Raw genomic sequence first — 26670 nt, 5'->3', positions numbered from 1 at the left:
TCATAATCTTCTGCATTCTTGAAGACAGTAGTTATTTCACATTTCCTCTGCTAGAATAGCATATCTGATTTCCTCTCACTCCACCTTTAGAGTCAACCGATGGGCCATTTCCTCACCATCCCCTATTCAACTGCATGCATAGGGAGTAGGAAGGAGAAACTTCAAGAAGCAGCTCTTCCCCTGGCCTTCAACTTGAACCATGGAACTTTCCACACCTAGAACCAATGTGGGGAAGGGTGGAGGTAATCAACATTCTAAGGCTTTCCTGTGCACCAATACTTTAAGTAGAGAGGGGAAAGAACCCTTGAGGACAGAAGAATTTGCTAGTATGAGAAGACTCCTAAAGGTATGCTCCCCTTGCAATCAAGAGTACTGGTACCGAGCAATCAACCCATAACTTTCTCCTACTTTTATGGTTTATTGATGAATGCTTGTGTGATAGAAGACTAGAAAGACTTAGTAGTATTGACCACAAAAAGGTGATTTGAGGGATGGGGAAGAGGCACACATCTTTGGGAATGTGAAATATAACCGAATGAATGAGAGCGAAGAACATGATGGGGGGAGGGAGGGAAGTTGGGAGCAAATGCAGAGAGAAATAGAAAGAGATGCACCAGAATACTTGAAATGAAAAGAAAGAGTGATTGAAAGGAAAAGGATAGGGAGGAAGAAAAAAGTCAATATGAAAGTTATATTAAAAATATTTAATGTAAAGTTGAATGACATTTAGTAAATTGTAAATAATATCTGTCTGCATATATGAGGAATGGAGTGATCTTCTTGCCTCTGGTGGATATTACTACCCTCTACAGATTCTACTGAAGCATACAAGCAAGGGATGACTAAAAAGACTATTGTTAATAATACCATCTCTTCGCGCATCGAGGGTGTCCCCCTTCTTCACTGGTGATGTCAATCTCTTTCAGAAACTCAGAAATGACAAAAACAAATGCAAATCCAAAAGGAAAGATAAGGGAAAGACTCTCAGAAAAAGACCCTTGAGTGAAAAACAAAGGAAGAGAGGAACTGGCTTTTTACTCTACAGAAGTTCTCATGAGGGAAAAATCACACAGGTCCCTCAGGGGAAGCCTCTCTCACTGAGACCAGTCTGTAGTTAAGGACTTTTATCTCTATTTTTTCCACATTCACCCTTTTCAGTGATAACCCACCTCAAATTACATTCTTGTACCTGGGTCCTGACCTGGTTCAACACAAATACTATTTATATTTTCCACTTCTGGTTGGCTACCTAACCCAACAAGCTTTTGCTCACCTGCCAATGACAAAAGGGAGTCATTGGCGGGTGCTTCACAAAGCCTGCTTGGTTGTAAATGCTGCATAAAAGATCTCCAGCTGCACAAAGCACAGGTAGGGTTTTTAAGGAAGCCTCAAACTTATTCTTCACAGGGAAGTCCACTAACGTCCCATGACAAAGCTCTTATGGGCACTGGATTTTCACTTGCTTCAAGACACAACTTTTCAAAATATTTAAACATTTTTATTATTTTACACTAAGAAAAATTCGTAAGTATCATAACTATCAGCTTTAAGAAGCACTTTTCAGCTTCTCTCTAGATTGCACAACCCAGGTTTTATCGACCTTCAAAGCAATCCAGGTTCCCTCTCTCTACTTCATGTTTTTCATACGTCAAGATATATATTACACTATATATATATATATTACAATAGCTGCACTAAATATGATACAATGTTTGTAGTTCATAGTGCTACACATTACATGAGGCCAGGAAAATAAAATTATTTAACTTGTTCCCATTACTGAAGAAAAGTGATAACTTCTTCACAGTTAAAGCAACATGAATAACTTTCCATTATAAGCTTGATTTTGACTCAAAGTTCGCCAAGAATAAATGAATTCACAGTAAATTTCTGAAATTTCCTTCTCAGAAGAAACTTTCTTTGGACAGCCTGGGGTGAATGTGGGAGGAGGGGTCAAGCCATTTGTCAAATGACAGATAAGTCAGTTTGCCAAATTGTCAAAAAACTGCCCCAAATTCTTAATGCTTTGGATCATAGCTCTTAAACACAGATTGGCTGGGAACTCCCAATTATTTTATTAGTACATTCATAGCAAAAACATTTCAACCAATCTCAAGGAAGCAGGTATGGGAAGAGTAAGTACTTTTACCAATGTTAAAGTTTGTCTCCTACTATTTTAGAAGCTCTGTAATTCGGAGGAGGAACCTGAAATCTGAAATTCCTAGGGTCAAAGAGACGTATTTTCTTGTTCCTCTCAAAAAAGTCAGCCAGATTTAGCCCAACAGTACAATGCCATCTTGGAAAATTGTTCAAGATACTGGCAAAGTTTGTGACATTATCTATTACTGCTATCAGTTATTTCTTTAATTGCAGTGGTACTAGAGGTTTGTGCCATATATACCGGGGAACCATAACAACGGACTGCCTTTTAAAATTTTTTTAAATAGCTGTGTTCTAGTAAGTTTGTCTTAAGTAACTGATTCCCTAGTGTACCAGAATTGCTCCGTATGCCTGCATAGGTGTTAAAACAGCTACTGTCTCCTTATTTGCCAAAACCACTTCTACAATGCAGTTATGCATTCTAATACAAATATATATATGACATGTTGAAAATTTGGTGACAATACAATAAGCTAAAATAAATTAAAAAACACTGTACTTATTGCATTAGATAGTTTCATAATTAAATAAATTTATACCTTCTTTTTTAATGTATTCAAAGTAGTCACATAATTCCCAGTTTACTGCAGTAACTAGAATTAGATACCTTCCAACAAAATTAGAGTCCAGCTTGCCACAGAGTAAACATGGTCTTGCTTGTACTATTGTGTACATTTTTTATTATTAACATTTTATTATTTAAAATTTGCCTTTTAATTTGACCAGGTGACCTTATTAAAGGTACAAGGGAGTGTCTAAAGCAGTGGTGGGCAACCTGCGGCCCACGGGCTACACGTGGCCTGTCAGGGTAATCCGCTGATGGGCTGCGAGACAGTTTGTTTACATTTGCACAGTTGCCTGCAGCTCCCAGTAGTCACGGTTCACTGTTCCTGGCCAATGGGGGCTGCAGAAAGTGGTGCAGGCTCCCATTGGCTGGGAACGGCAAACCATGGCCACTGGGAGATGCGCAGCCGTTCAAATGTAAACAAACTGTCTGACGGCCCGCCAGTGGATTACCATGACAGGCCACGTGTGGCCCACGGTCTGCAGGTTGCCCACCACTGATCTAGAGGGTCTCTAAATGGCCTCTATCCTGCAAACATTTACATATGCAAGCAGTCCCACTGTGTTTAACAGTACTACTCACACGTTGTGTAAGTATTCACATGATCGGAACCTAACTCATTAGTCAGTATACAAGTATGATGTATCCTATCGACAGCCTCCTCTTAAAAAAAAAAAAAGAACAAAACCCAGTATCAGTACTCTTTGCAAGTATGGAAGCCCCTTCATGACTAATTTCTCACATCACTCTTCTCCAAACTTTCTATTTCTGCTCTTACTTTAAGATGAAGAGACCAAAGCTGAAAGCAATGGAAAATACGCAAGCACTGAACTTTTAATAATGACATTTCCGGCATCATTCTCTTATACAGTCTAAAATCAGATTAATTTTGAGCACTGCTATACATGGGAGACAATGTCACCTATGAATCATCCAAAATGCACAAATAAGTCTTTTTTCCCCCTGAAAGTTCACAACTAATTTGGAACCTATCAAATGTGTAAAAGTAGCTTAAATTGTTCTTCCCAGTTTGCCAAACTTGAAATATCTTGCAGAATTTGCAGTACTTCAGAAAGTTATCTAGTTATCTTCAGATTTGTAAAGCCAAAACCTTACATTTCTTGGTCTTTTATATATGTAACATTTTAGGTTTTAGGTTTAACATTTTCATATTTTAAGTTTTCAGAAAATTTTAACCCTGTTAAGATAATTACTTAATTTTTGTTTTAAAACTTCTTAACATAGAGTAGGTTGACCACCACTGCTGTAGACGCTCCACTGAACCTTTAATAAGGTCACCTGGTTTGTTTTAAAACTTCTTAATGCTGACAGATCCAGTTGTCTGCAGGTGGGATTGAATCTGGGACCTCTGTAGCTTAATGCGTGACTCTCTACTTCATGTTTAGCTAAGGCTGTAGCATACTCATTAATCTCTAAGTGGTCCAGGTGTCACTAATGAGGGACAGAACACCACACCCAGCATTCATGGGTTACAATAGCAATTCTAATATATCCTTGTGAGATTCATAATCTAGACAAACAGTCTGACAACCTTGCAATAGAAAGAAAGAAACGTTTCTTATTGCCCAGTGTTTCCAAAGATTTAAAACAACACTACCATTCTCTTTTGCCTTTATTGGTAATGTGAAAAATAATTAAAAATTACAATAGTATCATTTCTTAAAAGCAGCACCTTCAGGTATTTATTTTGTTGCAGCTAGGGTAGATCCATACATTAACTTTAGTGAAAAGTAAAGTATTTAGCGTGTACATTATCTATTATACATAATACCTTAAATGTATGAATTCTCTATCTTAATGCAACAGCATCCAAGCAAAGAGTAGCATTAAAACATTACTGCAAACTCAGGTTTTACAAACAGAACAAGAAAAAATATACTTTCCAGGTTTGCGCCTGTTGCAATTCAGGCAGAGAAGAACAATGGGAGGCGAACATTGAAGTAATTATTTTGTAAGAAACTTGGTGGCAACATGCTTACATTTCAAACTATCAACTCTGGCATAGTATTATATAGGCTCTCCAGTTTCTGTGCCAGTATGAAGCTGAGTAATAACATAACAGCGAGCATGATTTCCTAAAACAACAACTCTCAAATAAATCAACATGTCCTTTTTCAATATCTTTATATTCTTTTCAGGTTATCCCAGTAGGATAATTTTTTTGTTATCTGTAAATTGATACTTGTGCTTACTTGCATTAACCTCGGTTTACTACTGAGTTACCATTAATTCACAGAGCTCATTTTTTTGGCAGATGGCATAAAGGTTGGGAGCTATAGTTTCTACAGAGAAATTTCTGAAGTGGTGTACCAGGAATAGAACTAGATGAAAAAATTTCCATCTAAATGATTTTCTGACAAAAATATCTTTCTCACAGAATTAAAATCTTCTGTGAAAAAAATTCAGTATTGCTGAAAAGTGTTGATTTTCCATCAGGAAAATCAAAGTAACAGCTGCCTGCCTGGAAGGCTTTTATCAATTTCACCTTCTGCAAAGTAAAACTGTCAAAAGCTTTCCGGAAGGCTGTTGAAGCCCCAGGTGCTCTGACTCCCCAGAAACTCCTCCCCTGGAGAGTACCCTTCCAGAGTTCATGGCTCCGGGACAACCCCACCATGCCAGAGGTTCAAGGCTCTCTGCCATGGTGCATCTAACTACTATTGCATTTCAAATAAATAAATAAAAAAAATAGTCATTAGCTTTTCTTAATCACCATCTTTTTTTCCAAATGTGGTTGGGCAAACAAGTTAAAGGAGATTAACAAAACATCAAGTATGAATGGGTAGTGCCGCAGAGGAAGACAAAATGCAAGACAAAGTAATAATTTTCAGATCAGACTAATTTTTTAACTCAAAAAGTATTCTGTAACAAAAACAAGTTTGTAAAGTATGACGAACCTTTGTAACTCTCCTTTGTCCTCACAATAAATCTTACAATTTTGAAATCGAACCAATTTTCCAAGACAAGGTTATAGTGAGATGAACCAGGGTTTTATAATTAAAAGGTTGTTGCAAACCAGCGGTCTATGCATAAATTAAAATTTGACCCCTTTTGGAGGGACACATTCTGTCGTCCCCCACTCTAGGACCTTGCTCTCCCGCATCTGCACCCGGTCTCAGGAAGAGCTCGTTGCTCCCCACTGCCCCAGCCCTGAAAGGAGCTAGCTCGCTCTTTCCCCTGCCCCGGCCAAAACAGGAGCTTGCTCCCTCCCACCCCGCATTGCAAACTTAACATGAAAAAGCTACCATTTTACCATAATGATAAATTTCTGGCTTCTTTGCCCTCCAGAAGTTTTGATCAGAGTAATTGTTGGCTATCAATGATCCTGTCAGGTTAAAAAACATGTCTGCACTGCAAGTCATAGGTGAAATTCTGTGCTGGGCATCTATAAGACATCTCTGTCTCCTTTCCTGATTCTGGGCTGCTCCAGGGCTAGAGTGGCCTGTGGCATAATTTACTATGAACGGCAGCACTGCACACAATCTCCGCAGTTCTATATGCTATAGCCTTGTCCTGACATGCCCTTCCACTCCCAGAAACCCACTCCAGCAAGTCTCCCATGCCAGGACTTGCAAGGAGGCCTTCAGAGAACACAGTTTGGCTGTATTACTCAAGCCTGGTGTACCTTTAGAAATTAGATTAACCTAGTTATGTTGCTTTTGGCTGTGAAAAATGATGTGCCCTGAGCACAATAGTTAGGTAGACCTAACCTCTGGTGTAGATGTGGCTAGAGCAACTGAAATCTTTCGTTGACCTAGTTACCACTTCTCAGAGAAGTGGATTAACTACATCAATGGAAAAATCCCTTTCATCAATGTAGGAAACATCTACAGCTACAGTGCTCCAGAGGCACAGCTGCAGCACCGTAGTTATGCTGCTATAGTGTAGACATAGCCTCACAGTTCCTATACTGGGGGAATTCTCCTTTGGGGCTGGAACTAATGCCCGGTGGGCTTTTTTACCTGGCATACATGGGCAGAAACAGGTGTCAGAAACAGAATCTTCCAAATCTTAAAAAGAAAAGGAGTACTTGTGGCCCTTAGAGACTAACAAATTTATTTGAACATAAGCTTTCGTGAGCTACAGCTCACTTCATCGGATGCAAATCTTAGAATTCTTCCAGACAGTTAAGTGTGAAATGGTAAACCATTAAATGCCTTCTTTTGGGTCTGGAATGAGTTGCAAATGTCCCATGAATGAACCAGCCCTGGTTTTGGCAGTGAGAATAGGAGGTCTGTAGACACCTTGTACAACAGCAAGTATTTGTCAGTCTATTTTTAATCTCTCCTGAGCACCAGGATTTAGTTTAGGCAAGCCCCTTGCAGCATGCAATCAGTAAAAGAGAATTATATATTTATATTTTGCTTTTTTGGTCAGCTTATTTCATATTTGTTAGATTGGACCACTAGTTTGTTCCCTAGAAAAGGAAACTGTCTCCTCAGCTGTTCAATCCTTGTTAGAGAACATACTTCACAGCTTGCCCAGCCTTCTATCTCAGCCTCACCATTTGCAGGACTATCACGGACAGGATATAATGTGAAATTTAGACTTCCATAAATGACATGATTTCTCAGCAAACTGTGGTTCAATGTTTATGACAAGTTCTCCTAACATATACTTTTATTCATCTGAATTTATTTATATCCACAGATATACCTAAACCATCAACTTCTGGACTTCTCCACCTCACAAGCATACTTCATACTTGCAACACTCTAGCTAGAAAGGCCAGGTAAATATGCAAGTTTTATTTATCTGGAAAAGTAGCTAAATGCAACAAAATATTGCTATTTTTGTAACTAATATATATTACTCCTTAGTTCTTCCAGCACCTGTCTTGCAACTATTTTACTGCTACCGATTCCTTAAACCAAGTGGATTCCCCCCCACTTAAAACTCTGTTAGCTCCAAGTGTTTGGTCACCTTTCCCAGTTTCCAGACAGATATTTTTAACTTTATTGATGCACTGGTGTAAAATTAGATTAATGCAATGCTGATTCAGGCCCTTGTGTAATAACTTTTCATTGAAATGGTGCTCAAAATTGAACATAGGACTGAAAGTCATCTTGTTAACTAGCTCTAGAGTTCTAAGCCACAAATAATAGGAATACATTCAATGGGGTATGGATTGTCTTAAGGGATTTGTAATAGGATATGAGGCCTTTCACAAGGCTGTAGGTTCCAAATCTGGTTCAACTTACTAGTTACCAAAAATTATTACCCTCTGATTCAGTGACCTGTGTGAAATATAACTAATACAGCAGAACCTCAGAGTTACGAACACCGGAGTTATGAACTACGTCAATGACACACCTCATTTAGAACTAGAAGTACAGAATCAGGCGGCAGCAGAGATTCTTCCCCCTCTGCCCCCCCCAAAAAGACCCACCCCAACCAAGTACAGTACTGTTGTGACTGTGGTCCTAGTGGGGAGCCAGCTGTGGTCACTCAATTAGGGTGAACTGCAAAGAATGGGGCAGTCAATCCCCCCAAAAGCTGGTGGATATTCCTGCTTCAACCACCATTCCAGGGGACGAATCCATGCTGATGACAGGTCTGCTCGATAACAATCTAAAGCTGTGTGGACTGACGCATGTTCATCTTCATTATCTGAGTCAGATGCCACCAGCAGAAGTTTGATTGTTTCTTTTTTGATGATTCAGGTTCTGTAGTTTATGCATAAGAGTGTTGCTCTTTAAGACTTCTGAAAGCATGCACCACATCTCATCCCTCTCAGATTTTGGAAGGCACTTCAGATTCTTAAACCTTGGGTCGAATGCTGTAGCTATCTTTAGAAATCTCAGATTGGTACCTTCTTTGTGTTTTGTCAAATCTGCAATGAAAGTGTTCTTAAAATGAACACCATAGTGCTGGGTCATCATCTGAGACTGCTATAACATGAAATACATGGCAGAATGCAGGTAAAACAGAGCAGGGGACACACAATTCTCCCCCAAGGAGTTCAGTCACAAATTTAATTAATGCATTTTTTTAATAAGCGTCATCAGCATGGAAGCATGTCCTGTGGAATGGTGGCTGAAACATAAAGGGGTATACGAATATATAGCATATCTGACATGTAAATACCTTGCAATGCCAGCTACAAAAGTGCCATGCAAATGCCTATTCTTTCTGGTGACATTGTAAATAAGAAGAGGACAGCATTATCTCCTGTAAATGTAAACAAACCTGTTTGTCTTAGTGACTGGCTGAACAAGAAGTAGGACTTAGTGGACTTGTAGGCTCTAAAGTTTTGATTGTTTTGTTTTTGAGTACAGTTATGTAACAAATAAACAAAAATTTACATTTGTAAGTTGCACTTTCACAACAAAGAGATTGCACTACAGTTCTTGTATGAGGTGAATTGAAAAATACTATTTCGTTTGTTTATCATTTTTACTGTGCAAATATTTGTAATAAAAATTAATATACTCTTTGATTCCAATTACAGATATTGTAACAGAATACAATATATATGAAAATGTAGAAAAACATCCAAAATATTTCATAAATTTCAATTGGTATTCTATTGTTTAATAATGTGATTAAAACTGTGATTAATCATGATTAATTTTTTTATCACGATTAATTTTTTTTAGTTAATCGCGTTAGTTAACTGTGATTAATTGACAATCCCTAAATACGACATACCAACATTGTTATAAACTGGATAGATTCTATCCCCTCTTTGTTGTTGAGAGGAGTTGGCTTTCCAGTATGATACAGTTCCTGAGCTTAAGTCTGTCCACTTTTGCCTTACCTTCTAGTTACTGCAATCTAATATATGCCATTATTTGTTCATGTTCTCTTTCACCATTCAGGCGTTCTCTTTCAGCAGCTTCTCTTTCCATATCAGCTATTTTTTGTTCATGTTCAAACTGCTGGTTTCTCACTGCAAGCATTTTCACTGGGTCTGCTTTCTTATCACTGGCAATTAACAGATTTTTCATTTCCTGCTCTGGAGCTTTTTTCTTAAAAGACAACCCCCTCTGTGAACACAATTCTTCCAGGATTTTTCTGTTAGGATTTCGATCTTGGACCACTCACTGTAACTGATTTTTAACTCTTAAACTCTCCAATATCAAAATTAATTTTTTGGCATGCGTGGGGTTCTGATCCAAAAACCCAATTAACCTGTTGTAATGTGTATCCTGCTGACTACGCCTCTGTGACCGGGGTCCTAGTGGGGAGCCAGCTGTGGTCACTCAATTAGGGTGAACTGCAAAGAATGGGGCAGACAATCCCCAAAAAGCTGGTAGACATTCCAATACCTAGATTCACCAAACCAGCATAAAACAGCTTATTTATTACCTACTGGTTACTCAGAAGTCCAAACACCACAGTTCCCTTAAAGTGATTCGGCCTCAGGCCTCCATCCAGTACCTAAGTCAAATATGATGATTTCTGAAAATCTTATTTCATCATATAAAAGAAGAGGTTCTACCAATCCCAAAGGACTGAACACATTACCTCCCAGGTTACTGAATATTCCAGATCTTACTCAAATACACGCTACAGCCAATTCTTATTAAACTAAAATTTATTAAAAAACAAGAGAGAGTAAGGTTAAAAGATCAATATACATATAGACATGAGTTCAATTCATTGAGGTGCAGATTCATAGCAAAAATGGTGGGCTTTGTAGTTGCAAAGAGTTCTTTCAGAAATAGTTCACAGATTATAGTCCAATGTCGACAAATATCATATTCAAGTCGTACCAGCGTACTTGGGATCTCAGTCTTGCGACTCAAACTTCCCCAGATGAAGCTTAAGTAGATCCGAGATGACAGAATCAGGACCCAAGGATCTTTTATACAATTTCATTTCTTTTGACAAGTTGGGAGTTCAAAAGGTAATTAGCATGACTATGAAGGAGGTCCATCACCAGTACCTTAGCTACAGATTTAACATAAGGCAATGTGCTTGTTCCTCCACCTTTCACGGGTTATTTGCTATTCATTTCAAAGAGAGATGAATACAGAGCTATCACGTGTTTACAATTCATTTAAATGATAGGATGTTCTTTTGATCTCTGAATTATCAGAATACAGCATACAGGGATTGTTGATTACATTGTCCACCCTACTCATACATATGTAAATACACAAAAACACAAACATTGTCTCCCCACATGTCTGTTGAGGGTTATTTATTTTGCAGGATCTTTAACCATTTCTAGCCATGCTGTCACAACTGCGTTTAATGTAAACTACTAAAAAAACCAAAGGGAAAGTTTAAAAAAAGATTTGACAAGCTAAGGAAAGATTTGACAAGGTTTCTGTGCTTGTTTCATTTAAATTAAGATGGTTAAAAGAAGAATATTTTTCTGCATAGTAAAATTTAAAGCGGTATTAAGCCAATATTCAGTTGTAAACTTTTGAAAAAACAACGATAATGTTTTGTTCAGAGTTACAGACTATCTCTGAGGTTCTACTGTAGTCTAATTAATTCATAGAAAACAACTGTCCACATAAAAAGCTTCCAAATTGGCACAAAGACTGGTAATCTCAACAGTGAGGCCAAAAAATGAATAGATCATAAAGAACATTACCCCTTCTGATGTTCAGAGGAATTCTCTCCAGCTCACTGTTGAAGCATGCTGCTAAGAAGAATTTGTAGAGAAGCAAGCCTAGGAGCAATGGGGTCAGGAACCAAGGCTTTAACTTATGTACAGCTCTAACGAGAATTAATGAACTACCACACTTCTTGATGTGACACTGGTATGACTAAATTTTGCCTAATCAGTGATCCTATCACTCATTAGTCAGTAACCCCTTATGAACAGAGACTTTTTTTTTGTCCTTAGCACAGTGACTGACAAATGACAATTTCCTCTGAAGCAAACAGATTTCATTATCTAATTATGTTTTTTTTAAAAAAGAAATGAGGGGAACAATTAATAAATTGAAGAGATTTACCCCTCACCTACGATCCCGATTTTTCACCCTTGCTATCTGGTCACCTTAACCCCCATGCAATTCATGTGAGTTGCAGTCTGAATTACCCACATGTTCCATTCTGAATTATATGGCAAGCTGTTATGTCTCCTGTCTCATTTCCATTCCCTCACATGGCTCTAATCTCCCTTTTGAGTAAATTTATTTTTTAAAAAGCCAATATAGTCCATAAAGCATCTGAATCATTTTTTTCGAAAGATAACTACTAAATGGCTATTAATTGTACAAATGCCTGATGTGCACGTGTGTATGCATTTTTGCAAGTTTACCTTATTAAAAATGTGACCCTGGGAGTTAATGCTTTTGCCTGTCTTTTCAAAAGACTGGTTTGGCTTGTATGCTTTGTGAGAGTAAAAGTCTCCCTTTGCTCTCCATCACCCCGCTGCCTCCAAATTTTCTTCTATGGAAAAAACTGTCCTTGCCTCAACAACGAAATAACATCTTATATGGAATTCGATTACTCCTGATTGCCATTTTTTTCTTTTCCTTACTTTGTTCTACTTCACATGTAAAACTCTAAGGTGTGCAGAGAATTACTAGAGTTTACATTTTTAAAACTCTTGTTTATTTTTGAAAAAAGTATTTTATGAACAGACAAGTGCACAGATATTTAATGTACTTACCAATCTTTGATTTAATCGCTTATTTTCCTCTTCTTTAAGTTGTAGTGTCTGTAGGAGACAGTAATCTAAAATGAATAACCAGTTTAATATTTATGTTCATTAAATAGCATAAACCTGTAATAAATACCAAATAGTTGAACACTACACTGTCCATGAACAAACTTTTTGTTGTAGGTTTCAGAATTTTAAGAAAACGTTTATAACAGGGGTGGCCAACCTGAGCCTGAGAAGGAGTCAGAATTTACCAATGTACCTTGCCAAAGAGCCACAGTAATACATCAGCAGCGCCCCCCCACCATCAGCTCCCCGCTTCCAGTGCCTTCCGCCCACCGGCAGCCCCGCTGATCAGCGGCTCTCCCTCCCTCCCTGCACCTCCCGATCAGCTGTTTCATGGCATGCAGGAAGCTGTGGGGAGCGAGGGGAAGGAGCGATGGCATGGCAGGCTCAGGGGAGGGCATGGGAAGGCGTGGAGTGGGGGCAGGGCCTCTGGCAGAGCCAGGGGTTGAGCAGTGAGCACCCCCCAGCACATTGGAAAGTTGGCGCCTGTAGCTCCAGCCCCGGAGTTGGTGCCTATACAAGGAGCCATATATTAACTTCTGAAGAGCCGCATGTGGCTCCAGAGCCACAGGTTGGCCACCCCTAGTTTATAATCTCCTCATAAACAAAAGGGTACAGACATTTAAAGTTACAAAAAACCTGGCAACTACCATGATGCTGCTGAGCTCGTGGTCAAGCTACTGGGGGAAGTGTCATCTCCCTGCTCTTACTACAGTTTAACCATGAAACAGAGATAATCTGATTGATTCTACTGAACTAGAAGTTGGTGTGAAGCTCAAAATAGAATTTTAAGTGAAGTAAAAACGAAGCCTAAAGAAGAGAAAGGAAGACAGCTGGAATGGGATTGGAGACAAAAAAGGAAATAGGAAGTGGGTTGTTAGACTTTTTTTCTTTAAAGTATAAGTCTGAAAGGTTTAATCAATTAAAAACAGCAGATATTTTTGATGATGTTCCCAGTTTACCAGTGGGAGTAGCTACACAATTGTGACTTCACCGACACAGTCCAAACAGTGAGAAATCAGTTCAAAGCAGTACTCGAATACAAAATACAACACACAGAAGAATGACTTACAAAGGGAAAATAATCTAATTTCCTGATCTGTGAACTGAAATTCTAGACTAAAACACTGCTTTTAAAAAAAAACAAACACACAAAATAATTGGACGGCATTATAAGAAACACTTAATGTTCTACTGTCAGTTTCTTTATTTTTGTTTTTTAAAGAACTGTCACACCAAGATTATAGTACATTAGACTTTTAATTAAGATGATATAAATTAACACAGTGCCAGAGAAGTGGATGAAATCCTTTTACTTTGTTTCTTCTGAAATTAGTTTCAAGCATTTCTCATACTTCATGTCTCAGTGTTTTAATTGCCTTGTTTTGAAAAGAGTAAATACGTTTTAGATTAATATGTGAAAAGAAAAAATGGTCTGCAATCACTTGCATGGAATTTATTTAATCTCTGAATTATTTCCTTTATTACTACTATAAAGATCCATTATTCTCTAAGAAACCCAGATGTTCCCACTGGTTAATTTCTTGGTTAATTTTCTGCTATAAAAACATCAAACAAAACAGTGAACAAATCAAGTCTGTGTCACAACTACTTAAAATGAAAATTCTCATTCACACAAAGCCTGCTTTACACTTTATGTAAAGTGTAAGTGGTTCTTAAAGATGGAATAAATTATATATAGACTCACTTTCAGATCCTGTACACTAAGAGAATGGTGTGAATTAGTCTTAATGTAAATGAAAATCAATCCCATTATTCCATGGTGTGACAGGGTCAGGCCAGATGACTATAGGAGAGTAATAGAAGGCAGATATATTAGCCCCAGGCTAAGTAGGTCCCTTTTCCCTGGGTAAGGTAACATCATCGGATCCGATGAAGTGAGCTGTAGCTCACGAAAGCTTATGCTCTAATAAATTTGTTAGTCTCTAAGGTGCCACGGGTACTCCTTTTCTTTTTGCGAATACAGACTAACACGGCTGCTACTCTGAAACCTGTCAAGGTAGAGCAGGAACTTTGTCACAATGGATAAAGCACTTTCCTTTGCAAATACTCATGTTCACCAGAATTTAATAATCATTTACTCCATCATAACTTTACGCATGTACTAGTCAGCTTCAAAGCACTTTACACACCATTAAGTTGCTGAATGAATACAATAGAAGAGAATCTACTCACTCTTTCTAACAACATTATCCTCTGTTTTTCTTCAGACAACATATGGATGTTTTCACTAAGGAAAAAAGAAATCATTTGAGAGGTTAAGAAAATATGAAATAATGCAGTTTTCTCTTTTCCAAAATGTTTATCTACTGAAAGTTACTGTTTTAGAAAGTAATGTTTTACAGCTGTATCTCCTGTTTTATTTGTGCTATTTAAAATATATAACAACAATCATATAAAATTTGAGGTTATTGTTTGAAATACTCAAATATACTTGAATGCAAAACTGTCCATTTTAATGGCAAATACCACATGCTGCTGTCCTTCTCATGATGCAAGAATCAATACAGCTACCTTGCTGTTTTTTCTTGGTATATGCACCAGCATTACCATTTCTTAGTTTTCCATTACCATTTCTTAGTTATTATAGTGTGTTCAAGTTAAATGGAAAATTTAGTACCCAGGAATTTCCTTTCTAGGTTTAACTTCTGTCAGTCACTAATGGGTAGTGTTGTGTCTTGGTCTATGTGGATCTCAAAAGGCTTCTAAGAGATTCTACAGAAGTCCAGCACAAAGCAAAGCCCCTCATTTCTACATGCTAGAACTCATTTCTGTATGCTAGAACTCTTCCAGAGCTGTAGAAAGACAAATTAGTAAGAAATAAAACTAATTATAATTAAAACTTTAACATTTTCACCCATAAGGAGAGAGGATTGCTAAAGAAAATCACTTCCTGGCTCCCAATATGAAGATAATATGGGCAGTTCAGATTGTATGAGATGTTAACTTTCTTTCTGGAATTATCAGACACTAAATTTTAAGATTCTGAATCCTAACATAACCCAAGGTATGGAGAGTAATGAGCAATACAATATAGCAGCAAGAAGGGGGGGGGGAGTTAATACAGATTAGAAGTACCTTGATCTATAAATTCATTGGGAACTGGTTCTGGCAGGATCTTCCTAACAAAAGGTACAAAGTAGTCCATTTTTCAGTCTTTGAAAAATAAACACCTGCAAAGACATTTTTTCCCCCAAGATGATATAATAGAAGATGTGGAATGAGCTCTAAATCCCTCAGTAACTAGCATGTCAGATGGTTTACATGATTTGACTATATAATTTTGTTTTTCCACCTGTCCAGAGTAGCTTTAGATGCTCAGAGGCCTGGGCGCATCTGGCAAAAAGTGATGACTATAGATGTTGATTTCAAGATTGATTGCATGTTCTTGGAATATACTTTGGAATGCTGCAAGCACATCTAAATTTATGTTAAAGCCTGTACTCTGTGGAATGTTGAGTGTTTGAGTAGGTGGAAGAAAAGAATTTCCTGAGAAATACAGAAAGTAGAATCCAACTGTGTTAGGAATTATTCTAGCATCCTGATCATCATTTTTTCATCAAGCAAACACAATAGCATCCCAGAATTTAGAGAATCACCAGTTTGAGACTAAGACTATAATAGAGACGACAGAGACTAATTAACAGGTCTTTATAGACAGAGAGTATACTTCAAAGGGTGCTGTTGTGACAGCGTGTAAAAGAAAAGGCTAATCCTATTTTTGAAAAACCAATCTTGCTGTTTTGAAAAGTCTTATTACTCTGGCTGTAAAATGATGTGGGTGTGCGTTCCATTCAGAGAGGCTTGTACCAGCACAGCACTCGAGGATTCGGTAGCTGAACTGGGGAGCCTGTCAATATATTCTACATCACTGTCCCTCATTCTAATGGAGGATTACTTGAGGGATGAAGGTTGACATCATGCCATATCTGGTGAGTGGTTCCAGATGCTCAATAAAAATATCTTTAGCTCTCTTATATAGAGCTTCACCCAGGATGGGATGTCTTATGGAGACCCACTAATTTTGTGTTGATGGAAGCAAGCCCCACTTGATCGGGATCACCATCTCTCTTGTAAAGGCAGCTACCATCACTCCAACCTTGGGTAAAAGTGCTGGGTTCCCTAACTTTGTAAAATGTTATGGTCCTTTTGCTAAGGGTTTCCCATTGTTAGGGGGGTTATTCCACTCCTCTTGAATAACATCCTTGAATGAAAGGCCCTGTCTCATTTACATTTTGAAAGGAATTATTTAAGCAGTTGGGTACTTTTTTTGTTTCCAGCTTTTTTAACTCTGTCAGTTGTGACTATCACATTGTAACATACTGTCTCAAATTGTCAAGAAGAATAAAATGTTTTCTAATTTTCTTTGATGACCGTTCATGGCTAGATTGGAATCAGGGAAAGAGGATCAATGTTGACTTGGATATTTTATTTTCCTTTGCAGCCTGTTGGTCTCAGATTCTTCACTGAATTATTTGCACAAGAAAAAGAGAACCTCTTGCATCCTCTGCTGTTCTGAGAAGTTTGCTTGGGCCATGGGGATTCTCTCTCTCTCCACCTTAACATTTGGGACATGAAGCCCTACTGGAATTGTTTCTACCTACCCCCAAAAAACAAAATAACCCTCCTGAAATTAATTTGAGGAGCTAGAAGCCACTAAGGCACTGGTGGGCGTGAGGATGGAGAAAAAATGAGACCTAGGATACTTTGAGAGATCCTCATTTCTGTGGTGTGTATGTGTTTGAGTGATTTATGCCCTGAACGGGCAGGGGAGATCTCTGCCTTGTAAATATATGGCTCCTGGTGGTCTATGTTCTTTCTGTTCCTGAAAGGAAGGAAGGGCTGGTCAGAGCCTGGATGCCTGGTGGCTGAAGCTCGGAGTCCTGAGCTTTTAGTTAAATGGTTTTCCAACTATTTAACAGTACCCACTGTGTACTAGAGGATACTATTTTTTTTTCTCAAAATATAAGTCACTTAACTGCAGACTTTACTAAAATACTTTGCTGCGCAGTTTTGTTGGAGACTGAGAAAGCCAGTAAGCTTTTTGGGGTAAAATGATAAGTTATGCATATTAGTGAGGTTTTACTGTAGATTCATTTGCAATCATATGGAAACCATTCATAGAACATATTCTTAGTAACACTACCAACACTAATCATTGGAAAAGGAAATATACTGGTTATAAAACAATACTTACCTAACCCAGGAAAAGAAATGTCATTTCACAATCCCCCTTTAATGTGTTATTTATAATTAATTTGAATTTGATTTAAGAGATAAATAAGGGGAAAAATCAGACTACCAAAAGTACGTGGAAGTAAGACTCAAAATCACTCCCAAGGTCACTGCAAAATTTCTTGGAGTTTAGATTCCAACTTCCTGTAAATCTGGTGGTAAAAAGGGTACTTAAAAGGAATAGGAGAGTCTAGTGGCTTTACAGATTAGTTTGAAGAAATCATTCCATCTATGAAAAGATGAAGAATGTACAAAGATGCTTATGGGAAGAGTGAACAAGTAGGTGGACAAGTCTGATATCACTGGTGGAGAGAGGAGGAATAGGCAACTTGATAAAATACAAGCAAAGATAAGCAGGTAAAGGTAGAGTTGTGAAGCTCCTTAATGGGAGAGAACAAGAATTAGACATTATGGAAAAGGGAGAACCACAGAAAGAATTTAAAAAGTGTGTGTGGGGGGGACAATCGGAAGAATGATTAAGAAAGATTATTTTAGCAGGGGTAGGAGTGGGAGAAGAGAAGAAATATGGGTAGAAACACAATTACTTCCCTTCTTCAACTCCTAGTAGTTTCCCTCCCTGCATGCCCTCCCCCCGAACTTTGCATTAGACTTTAAAGAAAAACAAAACTATTCTGACTGCTTAAAATGAGTGCTTTTTTTGAGAAACACTGATACATTTTTCACTAAATTTGGACCCAACTTATGGACACTATACTCATTTCTTATCTAACATGGGACATGCTCTCCAATAATAATTTATCAGCTGTAGCCTCTGTCAGTGAAAGATAACTAAGGCAATCATACGTTGACAGTGTCAAAGATCTACATAATAAAAACTGTGGTGTTGTTTTGAAGTTTTTTTAAATTACTACTCTCCCATTTTAATGCTAAATTGTAATGTTTAGATAATTCAGAGGAAAACTAGTTGTTAGTGATGAACACTGTTTTTCCCACCTGTTACTAATTAAAATAAGTTGTTTTTATTAACAAAAACAAACTAGTCCTTTTTCCAGTGCTGCATATAAAAATAGATTACTTTGATTTTAGTGAAGTATATCGGAAACTGATAAACCATACAGAAAGTGTTCAGGAAAGAATATTAGAAGTAATTGTAAAATTCAGAAGAAACAATAACTGCCAAAATGAGGAAGATGCAGAAAATCCAGATTCAAGGCTGAACCTGTAACCCTAATTCACTCTGTGCTGAAAGAATTACCCGACTGATGCGAGGGCCTCAGAGGGGACCACTACAACTGTAATTTTTAATAAAGAAAATCAAAATTAAAGAAGAATAATTAGTCATGGAAATGAATGAGAACTGAGAACAGTTGTCATTTACTGAAATAGACTAACACCTCTATATTTAGCATTTCTTCAGTTAACTGTGAAATAAGCTGCACTTAAAAGATTTTTCTTTCAAAGCAAATTTTAACCAGAGAGACCATAGAAGCTCATAACAATGTAAAAAACAATAAATTTTAAAGATTGCAGAAACTATTTCAGAAAGATTGTGGTCTCCAGTTTATGTGGCTTCTGCATAACAAACATTTGCTATAAATGGTTAAGAACTATCAAATTCTGAATATCTCAAGTTTGTAAGACTACTATAAACAGAAAAATGACAGGACTGAAAGGATTAAAAAGGGAAAATAGCTACAAATCCAGTTCCTGAATTTTTTTCCAATAATGGGGATAAATCTTAAGAAGGAGGGTCTTGAACAGGCTCCTTCATCCATTTGCTATTGCTTGGCTTCATCATCTCTCCTAAACACCCAACATGCATGACCATCTCACCTACCACTGGAGATTCAATAACTTTCCTATGACAACTACAGCAATTGTTTACATGGAAAAGTAATATGAGCAACATATACTTGTTTTACATTTTTTTAATGTTATTTAGCAGTTGCAAACAAGGAACCAGCACCATATATTCAGTCAGTTCTCCACAGATCACCAGAATGCATCCGCTGGGGTTTTTGTCTGGACCGGCAGGAAAAAGAGATATGGCTCCTTTCATGGTCTTGTCCCCCACTCAGGGCTACGAGATGGGGGAGAAACACCTAAACTGATGGGGCTCAAGACAGACACTGGCCCCTGTGCATCTGGAGATGAGTATATGAGCCCTGTTCCTCTGGCCAGAGACCCCTTCTGCATCCAGTTTAGTAGTTCCCACTCCTGGGATTAAGATAGGACCATGTTTTTTGGTTTGGTGTGCGCATTGCTTTATTTGGGATCAGGAAGGACTTTTTCCTTCACTACCAGAGTGACGGGTACAGTGCATGTTTTTTCCCTTCCTCAGAACAGTTCAGGGACCTGACAGGCTAAGTAAGAATGTAAGAATCAAGGTATCGCAACTTAACAGGTGGCAGACACTTGCCCCTAAGGAATCCAGTTCCCTGATAAACCAGAATTATAAGTGGACTTAAGACTATGTCTACACTGGACTAGGTCTATACTGGAGCTCAAGGTGTAATTTCTAGCTAGGGGAGACATACCTGCACTACCTTTCATCAAGCATAGCTGCAGTTTGCATGAGCAGGAGATATACAAGCCTCCCTAAATATGTACCTAGAGTTTTGGACTAACTGCACTGGAAATGTCTAGCTGTTTCTGCTGCCCATGCTACACTGCTATTGTAGAGTGCTAGTTCAAACAGACTTAGAGTGGGTATGTCTACCTGAGCTGGAGATTGCAGTTCCAGCACAGATGTACTCTTAGGGAAGGTGCTCCATCAAGAAACTGGAGAATAGGTTTGGGGTGCCTCAGATCTGTTACAGCAAGGAGACAACTCCCAGACAACTCCCATTCCCCAGCACCTTGGGGAAAGGGAGTTGTCTGGGAGTTGTCTCCTTTGTATGAAGAGAGGGCAGTGGAGTCCCAGGAATGGGCTGGGACCAAGTGTGTAGGGGTCGGAGGATGACAGCAGTCCTCCAACCAGGTGGAAATAATTAAGGAAGGAGTGATAACCTGCCCATAAAAGTTATTGCCAAATAGTTCCCAGATGAATTAAAGATAGTAAGAGTTGCGGCCTAATTCAATCGCAACCCTTGCATCTTGTCTGTCTTCTTCGTGAGTGTGAGGGACAAAATATATATTACTGGTTTTCTACTGCTCAGTTTTAAAACATTCATCTACTCACTGACGCCTATTTCATCTTCACTTTACCATTTTTTAGCCTCTAACTCAGTGGTTCTCAACCTATTTACCACTGTGGGCTGCATATGCAGCTCTCTATGTGTTGTGTGGGCTGCATCCACACAATATATATACTACCCATACAACTACAAAAAAAGATTAGTATTTGTTATATGACAGCAATACAATGCGACTCGATATAGTACCTTTCATTTCAACACTGGCAAATATCTACCAAGAGAATTTTAAATTAGCAAAGTAAGTCAAAAAATTAATCATTTACTGTAAAAGTGGCATGGTATGGTGTATTGCCACCCTCACTTCCGCGCTGCTGCTGGTTGTGCGGAAGGGCATAATCCTGCCCAGCGGTGGGGATTTGGGGACACGGCTGATATCGCTGGGCCTGATCCTACTGGGGAGCTGATGCTAGATCTGATCCTGTACGCCCCATTTTTACTCCCCCTCCCACTCTCCGCTCCCAACTGGTTCTGTACCTGGGGCAAGTGCCCCTCCCATCCTGCCGTAGTTACAGTCCTGAGGATGTCACATGGGCTGCAGCTGTGTGCTGATTTGGCTGTGGGTTGAGAACCACTGCTCTAACTTCTTTCTCTTCTAAGTCACCAGAAAACATACATTTCTGATAGCTGGTGACATCTGAACATTTTATACATGCACCTCAAAAAAGGCATTTTGAGCAAGAACATCAGATAAGTTCAGATCAGATAAAAGAAGTTCATTGAACAGCTCATTGGTACACTGAAATATTCAACTATACTCTGGTGTAATGATCTAAATATAGTCTACATATTTTAATATAATGCCTCTTATATACTTACTGCACAGCCATCATGCTAGTTTCCATTGCTGAATCCAGCCTTCCTTCATCTGTAATCTCTGAAGCCACTCTCTCTGTTTCAGCTGGGAGATCAGGTGCACAGGCTCCACAAGATTCTGAAGATGTAGGTAAATATGCTGATGGAATAAAATTACTGCTTCTCATCTTATTCATGTCTTCTTCAAGTTTTTTCTTCTCTTCCAGTAATCGAGCACGATCTTCAGAAAGTGTTTCAATCAAATCTAGATAATAATAGAAACATGTAAACATTTTTATCTAAAAAAAAAGCAGCTCAGGATATTATAACAATTATTTGGATTTAAACTGAAAGTAGACTATTTCAAAACAAATCAGTGTTGACAGAATATTTACTTACCCTTATCCCTTTCTTGCTGTTGGGTTATTGTTTTTAATTTATCACTAAGATCGTTTATTATGTTTTCTTTCTTCATTTTTTCTCTTGTCAGCACGGTGTTAAAATTGGTCTGAAAAATCAGAAATAGCATTAGGTAAAAGTAGTACACTGTAAATGAAAGCAACATATATAAGACAGAAAAAAGGAAGAACCCATGGTATTGCCATTTGCAGTTTTCCAAATTAAACTGAAAGGCTAGGAAATCAACTTAAAGAAGTACATTTTTGATAAAGGGATACATATACTGGAAATGTTTCCCTGCTTGTTTTAATTGGAGTTCAATTATGAGAGCTTTTGGGTAAGGACTGGTTCTAATTTTGTTTTGTGAGGTGTGGTGTACCTTTGTAGTCCTAATAAAATAATCACAAGAAATATATTAGCCGTGAATAAGGCCCGCTGTATTCACGAATACAATTAAATTAAAAACACTGAATCTGTACATTTCTGGTTCTTGACAAATCCAGTAACACACTGTTCTCAGAACCAGTTATTCTTTAAGACTAGAGTGGATGTTGTAGGATCTTGTACCAAACCAAGTTATTTACAATTAGAAATAAGCATAATGTTGTATTCATATTACCACATTAAAATATTAATACTATGAATGAACCTGAAATAGATTTCAGGGCACTGCACGAGGTTTTAGAAGGCAGAATTTCCCAATGCCAAGCAGGTGTTCAGATTAATTAGCACAAATTAGTAAGAGTCCTGGCTAATTAGCACAAACTAACAACTTTTAACAAAACAGCTGCTAGTCAGTCTCAGGCAATTATTTGCCTATGTCACCCTCCTCCACAAACCACTTCATTGGCTTTCCCTTTCTGCACTGTATCTAGTTCAAGCTTCTTGTCTTCACCTTACAGCTTCCCATTCAAATACCTTTTTAAGATGTACGTCCGCTGGAATACACAGAAGAACATCACCAACTAATAACCTAGTAGAGGGGCAACTGGAGGTAGTAATTTATACAATGAAAAAAATTAAGAAGTGAAACTAGACAGATGTGTGCTAGTCATCACCTTGACTTGTTTAGTAAGCTGTATCCCTTTACTTCACTAGTCATCTATTTGCATACCTTAAAGCTGTAAGCTCTTTGGGGCAAGGAATGTGTCTTCCCTGTGTCTGTACAGTATATAGCACATTTTGGGTGATACTACAGATATAATAAAGCAAACTTTATATAGTTCACTAACAACTAAAGCAACAAGTAATTTTCTAAAATAATGAACACAGAAGAAGGAAAACTGCCTAAAAGGTCCAGTGATTGCTATACCAATCAGATACACTTTCAGCATTTTTTACTGCTACAATACATTTTAAACAGGTGGAATGATGTTACATTTTGTGGGATTTGCAGTATGCTCTAGGATGATCCGAGGAATGGAAAACTTGTCTTATGAAAGGAGACTTAAGGAGCTTGGCTTGTTTAGCCTAACTAAAAGAATGTTGAGGGGAGATATGATTGCCCTCTATAAATATATCAGAGGGATAAATACAGGAGAGGGAGAGGAATTATTTCAGCTCAGCACCAAAGTGGACACAAGAACAAATGGGTATAAACTGGCCACCAGGAAGTTTAGACTTGAAATTAGACGAAGGTTTCTAACCATCAGAGGAGTGAAGTTTTGGAATAGCCTTCCAAGGGAAGCAGTGGGGGCAAAAGATCTATCTGGTTTTAAGATTCTACTTGATAAGTTTATGGAGGAGATGGTATGATGGGATAATGGGATTTTGGTAAGTAATTGATCTTTAAATATTCAGGGTAAGTAGGACTAATCCCCTGAGATGGGATAGGATCTGAGTTACCCAGGAAAGAATTTTCTGTAGTATCTGGCTGGTGAATCTTGCCCATATGCTCAGGGTTTAGCTGATCGCCATATTTGGGGTCGGGAAGGAATTTTCCTCCAGGGCAGATTGAGAGGCCCTGGAGGTTTTTCGCCTTCCTCTGTAGCATGGGGCATGGTTGACTTGAGGGAGGCTTCTCTGCTCCTTGAAGTCTTTAAACCATGATTTAAGGACTTCAATAGCTCAGACATAGGTGAGGTTTTTCGTAGGAGTGGGTGGGTGAGATTCTGTGGCCTGCGCTGTGCAGGAGGTCGGACTAGATGATCAGTATGGTCCCTTCTGACCTTAGTATCTATGAATCCATATATGTGAAAACAAACTTCCCTGAAAAAAAATGAAGAGTGGAGACTTTAATAGAATGCCATCAGGGAGATCTTTCCTCAAATGCTCTGCTGCTAATGGGGAAAATGGCATGCTATGCATCGACACATTAAGGTGAGAGAAATCTTACAAAAGTCAACATATTGTACAGAATATTATTAATTATCTGTTCTGTGGCCATGAAATCTTAAAATCCTCTAAAAAGGACACATGGATGGGCAGCTGCATTCTGCACTCTATTCACAGCCTACAATCCTGAAAATGAATGTAGATGTCAAACACTTCTATATCAGTTATTGCTCAGATTATTTGCTGTGTAAGATCTGCTCTGGTTTCAGTATATTTTTAGAAAATTTTAATTTGTCCAGGAAGATTCTACCCACTTCTCTCTCTCTGCCCCTAGCAATTGATGACTATAGTCCAAAAAAGTTGGATGGCTCAAATGACTAGAAATAGTGCTGTGCCTCAGTCCTTGTCCCATACTGATGTTGCTGAAAACAGAGGAGGTATTAAAGTGGAGCTCCCTTTTCAGTCTATTCATGAGATGGAGCTGCAAGGCAGGGCATGCTCCACAAAGAGTCCTTGACTTTGTAACCCTCACTTTCACCGTTGGTCCACCAGAGCCCACATTTGTTCACTTTTTAACCATGCTGCAAAATCAATAGTTTTAAAATACTTTTGGGGATGGTATGAGTTGGAGGATATTTTTATGAGATCTATCTTTTTTGGTGGTTTTGTATTTTTAATTTATTTACTAGACATTAATTAGCATAGGATGGGTGTCTAGAGAGATTTTTATAAATCTACAGTGAAATACAAACTGGGGGTTCGAATTGATTCTAAAACTCAGTCTTTACCTAAGCTGGCTGTTTGGGAACAGTCATGTGACAATGAACTGCTTGGTGTTGGAAAGAGTAAGTTTAATATTGCTCAGAGATACTAATCAGAAGTTATGTTTAACGGGGTTCACCTTGGAGCTCAAATTTAGCCTTCTTACCTGTAGAAGAGTTATGGTAACACAAGCTTATAGAAAAAACAATGACATAGTAACACTTTCTCCCAAGTCCCAGAGAACACGCTTATAAAAGTTCAATACATTTCAGAACCGTGAAATTTAATATAATTTTATACAATATGTTGTCAGATGACAGTGTGAATTTAGGAAGTACCAGATGGCAACCTAGAGATGGCAAAAATCTCTAAAATCCCAGAAAGAACATACCAAATTTGATGACTCCTTTACCTGCTGTTCTGCCGTCAGAGACATTCTAAAGTTTTGCATTTCTTCATTCTTTCTTTTCTCTTGCTCTTCAAGTTGCTCCAGAAATTTTATTTTCTCTTCCTCAAGTTTTTCTTGAAGCTCAATAACCAAGCTTGATGCAGCAGATAATTCAATGGAAGGACTTTAAAACAAATTTTTTAGAGTTTAAATATGCATTACAGAAATACAATTCAAGAACAGATAAACACAAGCAAAGAAAAACCTGATGAGTTTCTGCTCCTTCCTTACTCCAAAGATAGAGCAGTGGGTATGCTTGTCCATTACAGTCATTGTTTGGCTACATGGACATGGCCTGAAACCATGAAATATGAAGCAATAACATTGAAACATTAGACACCAAAGCTAAGTGTTTAAATCTGTAAGCATGAAAGCGCTAAAAATAGGCATTATATTGCTGAAAAGTAACACTAAATTGCAAAGCAAGCTTTGACGTATAGGAATTAGGTGACAAAACTAACAGCAAAGCATTGAGAAATAAATCTCAAGAGACTGAGGATTAATCACTGAAAGTCCTTTAAGTGCTGAAGTGAGCTCTTATTTATTAATAACATAGACTGGGACATAAAAGAGACAGCCCCTGAGCACATTTCATTGATGGTGTTCAAAAGAAACTGACTAAAAGGTTCCAAAGGCGGAAATTCAGCTTTGAGGATTGTGGGCAACTGCCAGTAAGCAGTCTGGTTTACATTCCATATGATTACTGCTGTCCTTAGGGGTGAAAAAACTTCAGAAGCTAGGGAAGTCCTGAGAAACTGAAATTCAGGAGTGAGAATCCTGGTGGACTGTATCTTTAGGGATACATGCCTTTCCCACTGCAATCATAGAATGTACCTTTTAAAAAATCTAACTTCCATTATACAGTGAACCAATAAAAACTGACTGCTCAATGAAGATAGTCTTCTAACATAAAAAGGAGTCAAAATTTCATCAAAATGGGGAGATTGAGGCAATCTCTTAAAACAGGTTTTCTCGTCGGGTGATGGTCTCTTGCACAAGTTTCACAGACTATTTTTACATACTTTTTCAATGTTTGTGCTGCTGTCAAAACTTGTTGCTTAACAATCCTGTTAACAATGTACACAAACGTGTTAAAACATCTAAGGTAAACTTTCCCTCAAACACTAAAAGCCATGGATTCAATTCAAAAATTCCTGCCACTCCTAAATAAAGGGTTCATTTATTAAACCCTATTTTTAGA

At 38.1% G+C, this 26670-nt stretch overlaps 1 protein-coding gene across 10 annotated transcripts in view; it reads right to left on the bottom strand.

Annotated features, from left to right (window-relative positions):
• The window catches only part of RB1CC1 (RB1 inducible coiled-coil 1), a 161899-nt gene that overhangs the window by 15809 nt on the left and 119420 nt on the right, over positions 1–26670 (bottom strand). For 5 of the 10 annotated variants that reach the window (XM_043507869.1, XM_043507871.1, XM_043507873.1 and 2 more), the window contains 5 exons: positions 25413–25593; positions 21986–22094; positions 21611–21851; positions 14577–14631; positions 12324–12371 (listed from right to left, as the gene is read on the bottom strand). In XM_043507869.1, coding sequence (XP_043363804.1) covers positions 12324–12371; positions 14577–14631; positions 21611–21851; positions 21986–22094; positions 25413–25593 — 634 coding nt within the window. Of the gene's footprint in view, positions 1–12323; positions 12389–14576; positions 14632–21610; positions 21852–21985; positions 22095–25412; positions 25594–26670 lie in introns of those variants that run through there. The other 5 variants (XM_038388400.2, XM_038388401.2, XM_043507874.1 and 2 more) reach the window with 3 other exon arrangements.

Source organism: Dermochelys coriacea, chromosome 2 (assembly GCF_009764565.3).
Source record: "Dermochelys coriacea isolate rDerCor1 chromosome 2, rDerCor1.pri.v4, whole genome shotgun sequence".
Taxonomy (NCBI): Eukaryota; Metazoa; Chordata; order Testudines; family Dermochelyidae; genus Dermochelys; species Dermochelys coriacea.
The sequence above is the reverse complement of the archived record's forward strand: the minus strand, read 5'-3'. Positions and strand labels throughout refer to the sequence as shown.